At 54.7% G+C, this 17,797-nt stretch overlaps 1 protein-coding gene across 2 annotated transcripts in view; it reads left to right on the forward strand.

Moving 5' to 3' along the window:
- Positions 1–17,797, forward strand: part of EPHB1 (EPH receptor B1) — an 86,323-nt gene that overhangs the window by 14,097 nt on the left and 54,429 nt on the right. For both annotated transcript variants that reach the window (XM_054206573.1, XM_054206574.1), the window contains exon 2: positions 13,834–13,898. In XM_054206573.1, coding sequence (XP_054062548.1) covers positions 13,834–13,898 — 65 coding nt within the window. The remainder of the gene's footprint in view (positions 1–13,833; positions 13,899–17,797) is intronic.

A 17,797-nucleotide genomic window follows, 5' to 3' on the forward strand; every position in this document is an offset into this window, starting at 1 on the left:
CATCTCTGGGGGTTTTCCCCTCCTGCTGTGGTCACCAGGGCAGCAAGGAGCGTGTCCCTGTGAAGTTGCGATGGGGTGGGAGAGACAGAGAGACAAACACGAGTGATGACCTTATGGGAGGAGCATGTCTTCTGCTTGGCCATGCTCAAGGGTGTACGTAGTTGTTGTCTTTGATGGGAAGCCTGTACCTCTGCACCCTCCCAAATAATTATGTTGGGAAACAGCTCCTGTTCCTTGGGAGCTGTGCTGATGCGCAGGGATGCAGGTGTCAGCCGCGTGGCGATGGGTGAGCAGCTCCTTCCTTGCCGGCTGGGTTGGCTGTTCATGCCAGGCAGGTCCAGCCCCTCATGGGGCTGCTGGCCATCTGGAAGGTGGTGGCACTTACACTCCCTCCTCTATAAAAACAACAGACCCGTCTTTGTGGACACTACAAGATTAACGGCAGCCTTAATTGCTCCCTTTCTTGCTTTCTGTTTGGCTTTTGAAAGGGATGTGACAGGCAAACGATGCCTTTGTGTTGCTATTGCCTGAACTGTCCTCGTGGGGTTTTGGCACAGAGCTTTTAATTTACTGTGTGAAGCACGACCACAATCTCCTGTTCTGGATTAATCTGAAGTAGCCTTCTGGAGTTGGAAGCGCTCATCTGTGGTAAGGAGTTAAATGTGGTGCTGCCTAGAATCCAGGCTGGAGAAGGTTTGGTGACCATCTTGCTGCCCTCGTGTCTGACTCTTCCTCCTTCCCTCCCTTGGAGGGAGGTTTCCCTGCAGGGACATACCTCGCTGAAGGAAGACCCTCTTGGCCATCAAGGTGCATCTGCCATCGTTCCTGATATCTTCCCATCTTCTGTGTGCTTCATAGAATCACAGAACGGTTTGGCTTGGAAGGGACCTTAGAGACCACCCACTGCCACCCCCTGCCCTGGGCAGGGACACCTCCTACCAGCCCAGGTTGCTCCAAGCCCTGTTCAACCTGGCCTTGAACCCCTCCAGGGATGGGGCAGCCACAGCTTCTCTGGACAACCTGGGCCAGCATCCCACCACCCTCAGAGTGAAAAATTTGTTCCTGATATCTAATCTAAATGTACCCTCTTCTAGTTTGAAGCCATTACCCCTTCTCCTGTCACTACATGCCCTTGTAAAAAGTCCTGCTTGCATGCAGTGATCCCATCTTGCGTGGGTGTTGCACCTTCTTGCTTTTGCTCTCCTGAGCTTTAGTGCCACGAGGTCTGCGTGGGGCTGAAGGTGCGTGTGAGCCCACCGTCTGGAAGCTGTGGAGGAGAGGGGTGGGAGCTCCTGGTGAGCTGCAGGCACTTTCTTCCCACCTGCCTGCCCTCCCAAATTGCTCCCGTGTCACCCAGGTGACAGAGTTTGTGAGGATGTGACAGCTCCGTTGCACAGAAGATGATGAACAGTAATGAGACCCAGAGCACAACGTGCACTTAAAGTGATTTATTTCAGAAAGGAAACCACAATCAGGGAGGATGGGTCAGCGTCATCAGGAGAAGAGGTGGGTATGGAGATGAGCTTAGGGGGAACTTTATCATCCACTGGTGCCGTGTTAAAAATGAGCAGAGCTGACGTTGCGTGAAATGGAGCCGTGCCGGTCATGCCAGGACCATTCCTCGCCTGTGGTGGACTGTAGGCACCTCCTGGGGGGTGGCCAGTGACCGCGTTGGAGGTGGCTCGGGTGGACTTCTCCTTGCTTACCTCCCTGCGAACCCATGCTAAAGCTTTTTGGTGAGGGGTCACCCGTGTGTGAGGTCGGCCCTACCCATGCGCTGGAGAAGGAGACTGTCCTAGCGAGGAGGGGAGGAAGAACAGTCCCCCGAACCCTCCTTGGCGCAGCTCCCGGCACGCAGATGGTTGTCCTCATGCTAGAGCCTTTTCCCAGCTTGCACCCGCGTAGGCGCCGGGGCTGGAGGCAGGGGTGTGCTGGGCAGGCCGGCTGCCAAGCGGCACCTCCTGCCAGCATCCTCCTCTTTCTCCTCCTCTTCCTCCCCTCCTGGGGCTGGTGGGAGCTGTGGCTGCTCAGCAGCTCAACCGGCCGCTGCAGCTTGCAGGAAAAAAGCTTGGCGTAAGCACGGTCCTGAGCAAAATCTTGTGATTTAAGGTCGCCTTAGAGCAGTGCTCGTTTTTCCTCTCTTCTCCCAGGATACGCATCCTGGCACAGGGGGATGAGGGGGGACAGAGGACCTGGCGCTGCCTCTGCGTGGGCAGCTGTTTGCCCACTGCTGCTGGCACGCTTCGGGTGATGCACCAAGAGCTTCTGAAGAGAGGTCCTGACCCCCTTGCTGAGCACCCCGTTGTGAAGAGCATCTTCCAAAGGGGCGACTGCACTCGCTGGTAGCCGTCGGCATATTCGGGTTGAACGCAGCCCCGCTGGCCCCTCAGAGCCGGTACGGTGCCTCATTAGAAATCTTGGCAAACACATTTTGTTATTTACTTGACGGACCAGCTGTCATGTACAGACGTACCTAAAGATGGCTCAGGCTGATAGTAAAATTTTTGGGAGAGGATGTGGGATAGTTACAGATCCCAGCTCTCGGCTGTTTTGACCAAATCTGAAAGTGGATAAAGAAAAGAAACGAAGAAAGTGAGAGTCTCTGTCCCTGGAGACATTCCAAACCCACCTGGACGCATTCCTGTCCAACCTGCTCTGGGTGATCCTGCCCTGGCAAGGGGTTGGACTAGAGGATCTTCAGAGGTGCCTTCCAACCTTCACCATTCTGTGAAAAAGATAAGCTGGGAGAACCAAGGGATGGGTTTGCAGGGTGTTTCAGGAAGCGGCATTTAGATGTGAGACCAGAGGAAAAAAAACCCAGTGGGGTCTGCTCACCTCTGCCCTTTGTGAGGGACCTGTTGACTTGGCCACATTTCCCCCCGGCCTTTCTTTTTGCCCCCCCTTCCTTTCTTTTTGCCCCCCTTTTTCTCCCTTTCCCATGCCCGCAGCTTTATGGCAAGGAGGGCCGGGCAGGCACCGGGGGGTTCTGCCAAGGCGTCCCCAGGGATGGGATGCAGGCAGAGCCTTCCCCCGTCCTGGCGGAGGCTTCCCCGCGCCGCTGGCGGGCCCCGCGTGTGGCCGCAGCGGCACAGATTTATTTCCCTTTGCCTCTCGTGCTCTTTGCCTCATTTGCACTCGCGAGCTCACTCCATATGGTGCAAAAACTGGAGTGATGCTGCTCGGCACGGCGGCCGGCGCCGGGAGGGGAGGCGGCGTGGGGAGCCGCTTGCCCACGAGCTTTTGCAGTTTCTTGCGTTTGAGGTTCAATATTTCCACCTCCTCCCCTCGATGGCTGCGCTCCGGCGGCTGGGGCTGAGCTCGACACCTCCAGCAGCAGGCAGAGCATCCCTGCCTGTTTCCACTCCCGCTCCCCTGCTCTTCCGACCCCCCGAGACACCGAGCGCACGAGCCAAGGATCTTCAGGAGGCATCCTCAGGCCGGCAGTGCTGTTGTTTGGGTTTTACACCTGAAAATAATCGGCCGGCCTCCCTGAAGGCTTGAGTACGTGTTGGATGCTGCATTAAAAAAAATACAGGATCGATCTGGCAGGGGTTGTTGTGTGCCAGAGCTGTGCTGGCAAGCTCGCCCCGCGCTCGCTTGTCCAGAGCCGGGCTTTTTCTTTCCAATTCTCTAATTTTGGTGGAGGGGATTTGGTTTCTGGCATGACGGAGCAGTCTGGCTTTGGCTGTCGGCAGGCAGGGGGTTTGCCGGGATGAAAAAGGAGGCTTTCCCCCCCAAATTTTGGCATTCGGGGGAAACACCAGGTGCTTGGCTGTGTTGGGAGGAGGTGTGCATGGATGCTGTTCGCTAACCTTGAGTCCCCCAGTGGAGCTTGCTCGCCGCCGGAGCAGCCTGTCATGTTCGTAGCTCACGCAGAATCCCTTTGACATTTTAAAATAAGATCTAGTAAATAGGAGCCGGACGATGCCAGGTGCATCTCTCGTAGTGAGGGCTCTTTGACAGCGTGGCTGGCATTTCAGATTTAGGGCTCTCTGAGATGCATGTTTTTGTAGCGAACGTGAAGCTTTGCTGGAGAACATGGTCCAAGACAGTGACTCATCCTGAATATCTAAAGAAGTGATGGCGTGTGGGGAAATGCAGGATAAATGTTTTGATTTTTAGCGCTTCCCTCATAGGCGGTGGTATCCCAGATTAAGGCAAAATAACTCCAGCGGGGAAGGAGAGCCACAGGGAGTGGGGGGGAGGGGTCTGGTGCATTGGTTCAGCAGAGCTTATTGCGCCCGCTCCAGCATTGCCTCTGCGCTGGTGGCCTTGAAGGTTGGCTTTGTAGCCAAGCACAGTGCAGCCCTAAGACGTGCGCGAGCACACTGCTGGGGACGTCCCCCTGCAATCCCACGGGCGAGTGTCCTGGGCATATCCAGGCGTGAAGACTGCGCGTCCTTCTAATTTATCCCAGCACATGTAATTGTGGATGCTATTGAAGGTTATGGCTGCTCCGGCTTCTCAGTCGACTAATTCTGTATTTTGAGGCTGTCATTTCCAAGGGAATCCTAGTTGATTAGGAGCCCAGTTCCACTATAAGGCTTCCATGGCCCTTGTCTCTGAAATCTCAAACTCTGCTCTATTTTTTTTTTTTTTTTCTTTCTTCCCCTGTCCTCTTTTTGGGGTTCCGTGCTGTCTCATCGCATGATGAAGATCAAACCTTTTGTTTCCAAGAGCAGAGCTCCCAGCAGAATGTCCTTCTCTTGGGTGAGCTCACTTGCTTCCATTCAGCCTGGCTGGAGGGCACCATGTGCAGCCAACACGGGTACATGGCTGTTGACCAAGAAGTGAGCCACAGCACAGTAGCAGAAAATACAAAGTTGTTGGCATCGCTCACCAATGTTTGATTTATCTTTGCCATCCCTTAAGGCACTGTGCTCCTGCTGGGATGGTATGATGGGTTTGGGGTCCTGGATCCTCCTCGCTCACTTGGCTGGTGAGATGGTTGTCCAAGCCAGCTGGTCTCCACCCAACAAGTCCAGAAGTGTGAGGCTGCAGTGCCCAGCTCATGCCGAAGCCACCGGACTTTGTGACAAGGGACAGAGTGTCCTCAGGCTCCTGACCTTCAGCCTTCATCTGCTTTGGCGTGTGCTCCTGGGTGGTGATAACATTGAGTGGTGGAGAGCGGACAATTGCCCTTCCCCAACCTAAGCAATCCCTCATTCAATGCAGACCTCCTCGGACCGCTCAGCTGGACCTCGAGTTGGAGGGTGCTACTTGTCCTGGGTAGCCTGGCAAGCTTTTGGAGGGTAGGGTTTCTGGGAAAGCCTCTGCCTGTCCCTGGGTGGCTGAGTTCCTGTTCCACAGCTTCTGGAGGATGGAATGAGTAACTGCCAAGCTTGACATATGGTGATTTTCAGGGCAGGCTGCGGCGTTCAGTGATGTTTGCTGGCAACCCCGTCTCGAGAAAGCAAAGATGAGGATTTAAATGCATAGTGACATTGTTCTGGAAAATGTTCTCCTCAAAGATACCCTTGTCATCTTGCGGCTCTGGATCGCTCCTCTGGTGGTGGCGTGGTGGAGGAGCTGGGCTCTTGGGATGGCTGGCTCTGCCTTGGTGGGACAGAGGGGGGGTCATTCAAGTGTTCTCTCAGGCCTTGGTGTTGCTTGACTTTGAGTTGCTAAACGCATCTGCGCCCATCTGTAAAGGGACGTACGGGCAATGATCTATGCATATAGTGTGTGTGTGGATTTTGCATATCTGGGGCCTGTGTGCAATTACAAAAAGTACGCTATTGGTGACTGACTTTGTCACTACGGGAGCAAATGAGCTCCTTGTGTTTGGAAAATATTGGGTTACCTGTAACATGCCACCTTGAGATTTTCCCGTTGGCTCCAACGCCCGGTTTGGGCTCAGTGGAGTAAAACTTGTTCCCACATTTTCTAAAATAGGTTTACAGTTTGGAAAACAAAAGGTATTGAAAGCCCTCTTGTCTCTCTCTTATCTTTATATTTGATTTGGTCCCCTTTGTCCTTTTTTTTTTTTTTTTTTATTTTCTTCCCCCATGATGCGTGCGTTTTTTAGTAATTCTCTCTTGTTTCCTTCTCTCTCTCTTATCTCTTCCTTCGCAGTTCTCTCTTTTTCTCTCTATTCCTCTCCCCCACCCTGTAATTTATTTGCAGGCAGGTTGTCTCTTTGATTTACTGTATGTCTCCTCGCTGGGATTATGATAAATGGATTGTGTGCCTGCGTCTGAGCTCGCCTCACGCCACGTACCTGCGCCGGGTCAAACCCCTTCGGCGCGTGAAAACCGAGGGGAGATGCTGGCGTTGGGTCTCCCCTGCGTGGTCTGCAGGGAGGAGGGAGTGTTGGTGAATGGGACTTGGTCACAGAATCATAGAATGATGATCCGAATCATAGAATGATGATCCATATCATAGCATGATGGACCTTATGGTCCAAACTTTGCGACACCTCCTGAACTTTTTCAGCCTGTATTAGGCGCGGGGCTTGCCGGAGGGGTTTTCTCTCTGCTCTTCTCTTGCCTGATGCGCTGGGTTTGCCGCAGGCATGTGTATACACGTATGCTTGCAAAAATTTAAGCAGGTATTTTATTGGGCGCTTTCAGGCACATCAGCCAGCATATTTCAATTTACTGTATCCTGATATGGATAGTGTTTGCCGCTTGTAATTAGAGCGTTTCATCCCGCAGTCGCAGCAGGCAGCGTTTTATTGATAAAGTTGTTATATAGTTGCTGAGCAAACACCCCCAAATCTGAGCTTCATTAAGTTATCGCCTGCCCTGCTGCAATGCATCTTCATTGCGCGCTGAAATCCATGCCATTGACGGGAGATCCCGGAGGAGGGCCAGGGCTGTGCTGCGCGGCCGCAGCTTAATGCATCCCGTCACAAATTGACACAGCATGCTCATCCTCGGCTGAGACACATAAATTCTTCCTCTTCCCAACAGAAAACGTGGGGGTGTTTTTTTGGTGACCACAGATCTCCTCGTGCTGGCTGGTGGCCGTGGATGGTGGTGTCGCGGCTGGGATGTCTCTGCAGAGCAGGCGCGGCTGCTCCTCTGCCCCGAGGGGTTCATACAGACCCCAAAGCACCAGCGGTTCCCTTGAAAATACAGGCAGAAAACACTTCGTGTTGACTTGTTTTGTTGTTGTTTAGCACATCCTCTCCCTTCTCCACTGGGTTTGTTATTTGGCGGGTAATCCTTCATAACGAACCCGCGGGAGATTGATGGGGAGAGCTCGTTATGCACTTCCAGAGCAGTTTCACCATCGTTCTGTAGCAGCAAAATGCACTGTTAAAGGCAGAGAGCCATGGGAATGATGGGACGTAATTAGCTGTTGCTGTAATATTTTTGATTGAAAGTGTATAGATACTGCAAGCGGCGCTCTCGGAAGCCGGTGCTCTCGGGAAACCGTTAAGAAGAGCGGTGCTTCTCAAAGGGGAGAGGCTGATCCTGCCCTTACCCTGCCCGCCTCTCCAGTGCCGTAATTGAACTGTTGGGGAGATGTCATAGAATCCCAGAATGGTTTGGGTTGGAAGGGACCTTAAAGATCATCTTAGAGATCCCCTGGGCAGGGACACCTGCCACCAGCCCAGGTTGCTCCCAGCCCCGTCCAACCTGGCCTTGAACCCCTCCAGGGATGGGGCAGCCACAGCTGCTCTGGGCAACCTGGGCCAGCGTCCCACCACCCTCACAGCAAAGAATTGCTTCCTCAGATCTCATCTAAATCTCCCCTCCTTCAGTTTGAAGCTGTTACCCTGTGTCCTGTCATTACCCTCCCTGATAAATTACCCTCCCTGTCCTTCCTGTAGGCCCCCTTTCGGTACGGGGGGGTTCACGCCGTGCAGCCTCCAGCTCCTTCATGGCACTAAGGGCAAGCAACGGTGTTTGCTCCCACTTTGGAGCAGGAACCAGGTGGGGAGAAAAGGAGACTTTTTTGGGTGGGATACATGCCCAGGAGCTCGCCACCAGATCTCGTTTTCCTGCTTTTCTTTTTCCCAGCTTAGTCCGAAGTTCAGGATACATTGAAACCTTGCGTGGGCCAACCTGGTCCATGTCTGTGGGATGTTGTGGCCAGGAGCATGGTCATGGAGAGCAACCTGGAATTATTCAGGCAACCCCCTGGTGTGTGCTTGAACCCCTTCATCTCTGGGGAATCATAGAATCGCCCAGGTTGGGAGGGACCTTTCGGATCATCCAGTCCAACCATCAACTGAACTCTGACAAAAACCATCACTAAACCGTATCTCTAGGCACCACGTCTACCCAGCTTTTAAATACCTCCAGGGATGGCGACTCCACCACTGCCCTGGGCAGCCTGTTCCAATGCTTGACAACCCTTTCAGTGTAAAAATTTTTCCTAATATCCACCCTAAACCTCCCCTGGTGCAACTTCAGGCGGTTTCCTCTTGTCCTATGGCCTGTTCCTTGGGAGAAGAGGCCGACTCCCCCTGGCCACCCCCTCCTTTCAGGGAGTTGTAGGGAGCGAGAAGGTCTCCCCTCAGCCTCCTTTTCTCCAGGCTGAACACCCCCAGCTCCCTCAGCCGCTCCTCACAAGACTTGTGCTCCAGACCCCTCACCAGCTCCGTTGCCCTTCTCTTGACTCGCTCCAGACGTCAGTGTCTTTCTTGTAGTGAGGGGCCCAAAACTGGACACAGCACTTGAGGTGAGAATTCAATTCAAATTATTCCCCTGTCATGGAGAGGCGTGATGCGAACCACGAGTGTAGAGGTAGCAGTGATGGAAGCCATGGTGCAATCTGGGCTTGGCTTGCTGTCGCGACAGCCGCGGGAAGGCAGGGCTCATGGCAGTCAACGCTGTTTAGCGCAAGTCTTTGTAATAAAGCGCCTTGGCTCTGTTTCTCTATTGTTCCCTTTCTCTGGTAATGTCACCAAACTTGGACAGAAGCTTCCCAAGCTGTGCGTTTGCCTTGGGCTGGTTTTGCAGAAGCTCTCAGGAGAGAAAGAGGGGGTAGAAAGCAAGCTGGGTGTTTGTGAGCATAAAATAAGTGGAAAATATGGTGCTTTGCTTGTGAAGATAAGTCTTGCTTTTGTTCCCCTTCAGAAAGTCACGCTATGGGGCTGGGGCTGCCCTGGGGACGTGCCGTGGGGCTGGACCGTGCACTGACCTGTTGCTGCTTGCTCGGGCTGGCTTTGGGCACATTGGGATGAGTCTCTGAAGGTCCCACCTGTGGAGCACCCTCTGCCCCTCTGGACCTTGGCCCTGAGCCCGGCACGGCCACGCGTGCCCTGCCCCTCACCCGATGCCTGCCCCCCGCCTCCCCCCTCCCTCCGAGGGTTCGGCCACCGACACGCACCTCTCCACTCCCCGTGCATCTCGGGGGGGGCTTATTTCCAGCATCTGGCATCCTTTCCAAATCTCCCTCTACCCATCTGTTGTTATCAAGCCTCCTCTCTCCTTATTTTGCTTAATTTCTATCTTTTTTCTTTTTTTTTTTTTTTTTTCCTCTCGGTTGTCTTAGACATGCCTGCGTCTCTCTGCATATGCCCAAGCATTTGCTTCCGAGCGCCTTAGGCTGGTTCCTGCCGTTACCTTCTTGCAGGAGCGAGAGCTGCTCTTCTTGCTCCGGAAGAGGGACCACGTCCCCGAGGCATCTACTGAGGAGTGCAAGCGCTCCTAAGAAGTTTCTTCGTGGCCTCCCTGCGCAGAAAACTTGTTGTATCTCTTTCTTTCCAGGTGACAAGGTCGCAATGCGACCCAGTTGGGTTGGGCTCCTTGCCTCTGTCTCTCTCTGCCCTTAGCCAGACCCTGCTCCCTGCTGAGGAGAAGGCGCACCTTCTCACGGCGCGATCGGCAGGAGCCCTGCACGCTGGGGGGGCCTGAAACACGGGTCTCAGGCTGGGCATTTCGGGAAATAAGTTCCACTTCAGTTTTGGGTAGTTCAGAAAGGCTTAAATCCTGTTGGGGAAGGGTGGTTGGCAAGACGGCATCAGCTGGTGTGAAATGAAGGCTCTCACAGCTACTCTTGGCCCAAATAACTTATTTTTCCCCCTGCCCCTTGATGCACCCCTCCGAGATGCAGCTTGTCCCACCGCAGGCATCGTCTGCGGCTGCATCTTGCCCCGGTTTGCCCGGGGGGGTGCGGGGAGGCCGGGGTGGCAGCGAGTCCTTCCCGCCTGGATCGCGCGAGTGCCATCACAGATGGATGCGCTGCTCGGCGGGCGAGGATGCTGGTGCATTCTAATTGCTGGCATCTTTACTCGTTACGAGTGTAATTGTGAGTAGACGTTTGTTTTTGTATTGATAATTAGGGACTGGAACAGATGGCGAAGGCTTAGTTTAAAGTAATGTGTCCATTAAAGAAAATCTACTGTGTACAGCTGAAGATTCTTCACTCTGAGAGCCCAGCTCGCCGTAGCAGAGCTCATCTTCTCACTAACGAGGGCTTCAGCCGTTACAGCCTGGTCAGCTGCCTTCAGTGGAGGCTCAGGTCGTGCAGACTCCTCCAAGTTGAGTGCGTTGAGCTCCCTCCCGGGCAGAGCATCCCCTTTTGCGCCCAGATGCAGGCGCTCAGGCGTGGAAGGAGCCGCTGGAGGAGCGGTACCTTGGGCAGGCAAGGGGAGGGTGGCATCTTACTGGGCACCGAGCCCGTCTGCGCCAGGGTGGAGGGGCGGGCACTGGTGGATGGGCGGCAAGTGGTTCACCCGACCTGGCTAACAATGCTGTGCTGGATGCAGGAGGTGATGGGGAGATATGTCGCCCTTGGGGGACTGGTCAGGCTGGGGGATGAGCGCACCCCACCCAGCAGGACCCCCCTGCCCCAGGCAGGGCCCTGGTTAATTAATACAAATAACGAGGGCTGGTCTGTGCAGCAGGATGAGGCAGGCAAGAAGAGCGCGGGAGGAGGGGTGCGAGGTGTCCGTGTGGCTTCTCTGCTGATTAATGGCGCTCAGGCGCTGGTCCATGGGAATCCCTTCATTATCAGGCAGATTTTACCGCCTATCCCTCCTTTACCTGTTTCCAAGTGATGGGTGGCCCTGTGTGATCCCTGTGAGGTGATCCCTGTGTCCCTTCCCCACCAGCAGCAGCCCAGAGATGGAGACGTGAGCGCTGGGTGTCCCCCCTTTCTCCTGGATCTTGGGGCACCGGCATCTGCAAAGCACCCCCTTGCTGGAGGAGGGTGCTTGGCTGAGCCGTAGCCCCCAGCTGCCTGGCCATAAACGTCCCTGCAGGGTTTCCCCCGGGGTCACGGCGTCACTCGGATGTCCCAGAAAATGAAGTAAAATCCAAGATTTCCTCCAAGAGGAAATAGCGGAGGTCAATGGGAAGTTGCTCAGCTGAGTCCTTCTGGTGCCAGGACCTCTGCAGGCACGGGGTTTGGGTGAGCTCAGCAGGAATTTGAGCTGACGGGGGGGATTTAAGTATTTCATTTTATTTTATTTAAAACAAACCAACCAAACTATTTTCCCAGGTTATGGCTCTTCTTGCACATGGCAGTTCCCTTGGGGCAGGAGGTGCTCTGCAGAGGGTCAGGCTCTTAGCGGTGGCTCTCAGCCCTCTTTGTCCTTTGGCTTGGAATTCCTTTCGAAACATTTGGAGTTGTCGCAAGTGCGAGTTGGGCATCTGTGGGAGAAACTTTGCGACCGCGACCTCCCTGGCCACAGGCCATGCGGACCCCTTCTGACCGGGGAAACCTCCAAAGTGAAAGCCTCTCCGTGGTTCTTTTCAATTTATTCATTAATTTCTCCATTTAATTAGTTCGTTTGAAACCTCCTGCTTCGGGAGCTGCTGCGTGCCGCACCGGCATTGCTGCGGTGCCTTCCTGCTTTGTTTCCAAAGCATTGGAGCCTCTGGGGAGGAACAGAAGAGGAGGGAAGGTAAAGAGATTTTGGGAGGGAATGCTGAGCTGCTGGGAGGGATCCCGGCGGATGCCACCTTAGAGCAGAGCCGGTCCTGGCGTGCTGTACTTTATCAAAAAGTACATTCCCCTGTTGTTGCCCCGCTTAAACAAACAAAGCCAAAAGCCGCCTGGGGAAGGAAGCTGTGTGTGGAACAGGCCGGGAGATGATGGAGTGAAAATCCTTCCTGAAGAAGCCCTTGCCAGGAGGGTCTTTCCTCTAACTGAGCGTGTCCTTATTTTCTGCCAAGGGTGGGTGAGCCGGGTCCCGGTCCCAGCCCAGCAGCACTCCCCGCATCACCCCGGCCTCTGCTGCCTCAGTTTCCCCTGCGCGGCACGAGGACACCCCGTTTGCTGCGGGGAGGAACGCCAAGTGTTTTAGGGGCCCTCGGAGCATCCCTCCCTCTTGCCTCCCCCCTCCCGCCCCCGGGAGGAGGGACCGGGAGATGCTTGCACAGCCTTTCGCTTCCACCTTCCCACCGATTTATGCAGGGGCATGTCCGCCCGCTTGTAGGGCCGTAGGGAGGATTAATGACCGCTTAACAAGGAGCGGGGCTGCCGGCGAGGGAAGGAGAGCTCGGCGGCGGTGGGAAGGCGGAGGGAGCAGAAACCCGCTGGGGGTGTGGAGCGGGAGCCCCCAGCCCCGCTGGGGGCCGGGGAGGCGTTGCAGGCGGGATGCGACGATTTTAGCGGCCTTCTGCCAAAAAGGAAGGGGCTGAAGCTGCAGATGGGGACGTGCTGCGGCGGCGTGAAGGCCACCACGCTTTTCTCTTCCCTGCAGGGACCAGGGGTGAAATGTCCCCTCTCTGAGGACACCGTGAGCAGCAGCGGGCTGGCACGGGTGCAGGGGGCTGCGGGCGCTGAAGTGCCGCAGCGGCATCCCGGGAGGTGTTGGGGGTGCAGGAGCTTCGCCAGCTCCCCCAAGCGCCTTTTCACCCCCTCTCGCGGGGGGGTTGCCCGGCTCTCCCCGCCTCCGTGGCCCCGCTCGCCTTGCCGGCAGCCAGGCCGGGATTTCGGGAGTGAGGAAGGTTTATCACTCGCAACAGGGTGGGGAACTCCCGGTCACGCTCCCCCGGCTTCCCATCCTGGAGCAGCCGGCAAAGGGAGGGGTGGGAAGATTAATGGGAGTTTCGTTTCCCGCTTGTGATTGCTAGAGCGGGCGCGGAGAGATGAAAAGTGGCAGTCCGGCGGCAGTTCATAGTCCTGGGCTGAGTTTTCTTTCCTGACCTTTATTTCTCCGGTGGCACCCCTTTTCCCAGCACCGCAAAGCTGCCGTGAGTCCCTGGGACCGCGGGGGATGCTCAGCACTGCCAGCCGCCGGCGACGCACCTCCTCCTCCCGTTTGGTCGAGACACAGGAATCGAGGAAATTAATCTGCATGTCTGCTTGCTGCAAACAAATAAATAAAACCTGGAGGATTTTTCCCATCTGTTTCTATATGTTGTTGCTCTCACTATTATTCTTGTTGTTGTTTGTTGTTGTTTTTTTTTTTTTTTTTTTTTAAAGCATAAAAGTAGGGAAATATCAGCTGTATTACAGCTTTTAAGTGTTTCCCACCAAATCCTCCATCAAAAGACCCCCAGCAGAGGAACACCGCTCCAACAGTGTGATTTTTATTTGCGTGTTTGAAATCACTCTGACAAATAATAACTGCGTGCAATGACAACTCAGGGCACCAGACAGATGTAGTACATAAAATGGGATGTCGAGCGTTGCGGAGCGAAGCAAGTGGCTGCGAGCGGGTCGGATGGGACCCGCCAAAAAGCCCGCACGGAGGCGCTGGGGGAGAGGGTGGACTCTGCCCGCGGGGGGAGACATTCCCCCAAACCTCTTGCAGCTTCCAGGGCGTTAATGCAAACTTTCTCGGCTTTATTTTCTGAGCAGCTCCAAGGGTCAGATGCACGCTCCGTGAAAGCAACTGAATGTTTTCCTGTGGCTCTGCACTCATAACATCATCGAAAACTTCGAGAGTAACTTGTTTGCTTTCCTTTTCTTGTGTTTCCTCAGAAACCTTGATGGATACGCGGACGGCGACAGCCGAGCTGGGCTGGACTGCCAACCCTCCTTCGGGGGTAAGTGCCACTCGCCCAGCTGATCCTTATGCCATCTCGTGGGGTTCACACTATTTATCTTAACACGCTGGCGGGGAGCTGGGGAAGTGGCAGTGGGAGCAGCGGTGCCCCGTTGGGCTGGCGTGGGGCGGGCAGGGCATCACTGTGCCGGGCTGCACGGATGGTCCAGGGCTCAGCATCCCTTCCCTGAGCCGTCCCGGCGTCTCAGCGGAGATGGAGCGTTTCTCCATCCCCACGCTCTCTCCTGCCCTGCCTGTCCTCCTCCCAGGTGAAGGGTCCGGCCCCGTCACCGCTCTCCATCCCCCTGCTCACGCCTTCCCTCTCCCCGTGCCAAAAGGCTTGTAATTAGGAAACATTAGCAGGCTCAAAACAGCTTTCATACCTGGAACATCATCCATAATTGCACTCGGCAGTGCTCTTCCCTGGCTATTAATGTCACTTTTATGAAGTAATGAGGAACAAAACACCCTGAGGCACTTAAAACATCTTTTTTATATAATACGAGCCTTTGAGGAATGGAAGCATAAAATAACCTGACTCGCGTTCCCCTGGCAGAGAAAGTGAGAGATGGAGGCTGGGGGGAGAGGCACGGCGGTGGGAGGGGATGTGAGCTGTGGGTGGGCATCGCGGTGGGACGGGGATGGATACGGCAGCGAGGTCTGTTCCCGGGACCTCCAGGATGTGGCACCAAAGAGGGAAGGATGCCAGCCCGTGGCTTTGTTAGGGTGTGACTGGCTTGGCCAGGGGCTTTAAGAGAAAGGAGGTAGCACACCATCACCAAAGCTGAACCACACACGCGGTGGGCACAAAATCCTCTCCGGGCACATCGGAGGCCCTCGAATTGCTTTGGAAAAAATCTGGACCCAAATAAAGTGCTGGCAAGATGCAGGGGGGGTGCTGCGTGCAGGTGGTGGAGATGGGATATAAATAGCTGCCTACGGCTGCTACGGCTGCCAGCCTGCGCAAGGCAGGCGGGGGGGAGCTTGCGTGGGTAAGGCATGGTGGTCTCGCCCTCCACGGAGCGGCAGAGCGAAGCCTCTCCCAAGCCTGCATCCCTGCATCCCTCTGTGCATCCCGGCTCCCCGTGTCTGTCCCTGCCTCGCAGCGTCTCAGGGCGCCGTGAGCCTCTCTGACCGGCTGTCCGTTGTCTCTTGCTCCTCTGAGAGTTACTGGTGAGTCTTCTCCTTTACAGGAGTGTACGTTAGATCTTCCACAAAGTATTTTAACACACCAAGTCCTTTATTTAAAAGGCCTGGGGTCAGTCCGTAGCGTGTGTTGGAGAGCATGACTTCACTGTATGAAGTCCCCTTGCTCGTGGACTGGGCTTTTTTTTTTTCAGTAGCACCAGGCACTTTGCTAAGTGGACACGGAGCATATGGGACTCCTGGAGTGATGCCCCCTGTAGGTATCGTGTCCCAGCTGAGGCAGGTTTTGGAGTAGGTTGGACACCAGTTGAAAATAAGCAATGTCTTCTTCCTACCCCAGGCATGCAGTAGACATTATGAACTGCCTGGTTATGGTGCTAGGCTTTAGAGTTTGTCCCGTTTAATAGTTCACAACAAATGCTTGAAAGCAGATTTTAGCTGCTTCTTGGCTTGTCTGATGATAATGGCTGATATTTGGGTGAGGCTTGGCGCCAGGGAGGGTTTGCAGACCGTGACCCATCCAAGCAACCTGGCGTAGAGATGCCAAGATCCACGCGGGGATTTCTGCTTGTGTTGGAGTTGACGAAGACCCCAAATTTAGTTGGTCTCATCTTGGTTTTAGTCTTCAGTTCCCAGAAGCAGCCATCCTAGGGCTGTGCTGTTTCTTTTTCAGCCCAAACTGCTGAAATCTAGGGTAAGAAACCAAAAGAAACCCTCTGCCCTGCCGTCCTCCATCCAAAAACCGTGAGTGTGCTAGCAGCCTTGCTTTGAGGCTTAGAAGCATTGCAGGAGCAAGCAAAGAAGAGAGGAACCAGAGAGGGAAGCAAAGAAACAAGAGAGAGAAGAGCAGCAGCCATCTGTAAATGGGTCCTTCCTGCCCCTTGGGGCAGGAGGGAGGAGGTGGCAGGATGGGAGAGGGGCTCCTGGCTGCTGCTGGGACATCACCTCCTTCTCCTGGGCTCCTCTCATCCCTCCTGGGGCTGGAGGTACAGGGGTTTGATAAGACATCGGCTCATCAAAGGTGGTCAGAGCCACCTCTCCTGACCCTGGGGTTGCCATCGGCATGGACTCCGTGCAGGCTTTGGGTCCCTTTGGGTGGTGGCATCTCGCCATGGTGTGCCGAGCTGCAGGAGTGAGTGTTCACCCTGGCTTGCAGATGCATCCCGGGGCTCGGAGGGGGGGTTGCCGACATTAACAGTAGGGCACGTATGCCAGAGAGCCGGAACATGGGCTCTCCTTCTGCTCTCCCCGATGGGCGTGCTTGAAATCTCAGCGGAGACGGAGAAGAACATTGTCTTAATCCCCAGCTCCCTGTGAATTATTTAGTGGGATCTCGTCAAAATGATGCATTTGTCACTGTTAGAGCATCGATGGCAGCAGCCGCTGGCACCGCAGGGCTGTCAGCCCTGGGGACCTGCTGCTTTTCAGCGCTGGGCTGCAGGAACGCTCAACCCAAGGGATGCCCAAGGAAGCGGTAGGATCTGTCTCCAAACCCTCAGGAGGGTTTTCCAAGTTCCCAGCAGTGGGCTTTGCGCCCGAAGCGTGGCAGGGTCCGCTGGCAGGTTTTGGCTGAGTTTTGAGGCTGTGTTTGCAAACCGCCACCCCCCCTGAAAAAAAAAAAAGGCAGCAAAGCACAGGGGATGCTCGGTGGATGGAGCTGGCTCCCTGATGGGCACTGTGAATAGAAGGATGGTGGGTCAGGTCCCCTCCCAGGCGCCCAGCCAGGCTGTGGGACATGGCGGGTGGGATGAGGAGGAGGATTCCCAGAGGAAAGGCAGCGTTACAGCGGTGGGCGAGCGCTGGAAGAGAGCTCCTTGTCTGGCATCAATTGGATGACAGGGCAGCAATGCAAAGCCCAGGTGGGAACGGGAAACAATGCCTACCCCCGTGGTCGGGGAGGACCTCGCGGCTTTCTCGGGTGAAAAGGTGTTTGGTAATGAAAGGGCGTTGAATCCGTACGTCTTCTCCAGGGTGGAGGAGGGGTTTTTGCGAAGCTTTCGCAGCGTGGGATGAGGAGGGAGAGCGCTCGGCTGGATGCGTGAGGTTTTTGTTGCCGATTTGGTAAACATCGCTTGACAACAGCGCGCAACCTTGAGCTGTGTGATCTTTGCTTAAGCTCAGCAGAGCCGAGTGGGTGGACCCGGGGGCAAACGTTCCGCTGCGCTTCTTGGCAGCGCGCAGAGAGGACCCTGCTTTGAAAAGAAAATAAAAACCTGCATTTTTTAAAATTTTTTTTTGTTGTTTGTTTTATTGTTTTTAACATCAGGGCCGTGGCTTACAAGGGGGAAGCGTGGGGGGCAGGTGGGGAACGGGGTGGTTTAATGGAAAACGGAAGAGGGCGAAACCTGTCAGATTGCAGGGTGGTGGGCTGTGGTGCATCGGCTCCTGGGGAGGACACGAGGCTCCGGGACAGGGTGGTGTCACCTGTCTGCGCCCCCCGCGTGAGCGCCAATGCGCGTGAGCGCCAGTATAGCATCGCTCCTGGAAATTATGCATGATATTCAGAGTGCTGCTTTTAAAGATTGCCATATGAATAATGCTGTTATGAGGAGACTGTAAACATGGATTAGTTAAAATGAATGGATTATGAGGTTGTAAATCTGTCTGTAGGACTCTAATGCCATCATAGACTATTCACAGTTTGCCGCTGTCCCTTAATTGAAATTGTAGCCTGGATTATATTAATGCCCTTCTATAAATCGAATTGCAAATCTATATTCTCTCTCTCTGCGGCAGTAATGTTTTATTTAGTTA

The sequence above is a fragment of the Rissa tridactyla genome, chromosome 6 (genome assembly GCF_028500815.1).
Source record: "Rissa tridactyla isolate bRisTri1 chromosome 6, bRisTri1.patW.cur.20221130, whole genome shotgun sequence".
NCBI lineage: Eukaryota > Metazoa > Chordata > Aves > Charadriiformes > Laridae > Rissa > Rissa tridactyla.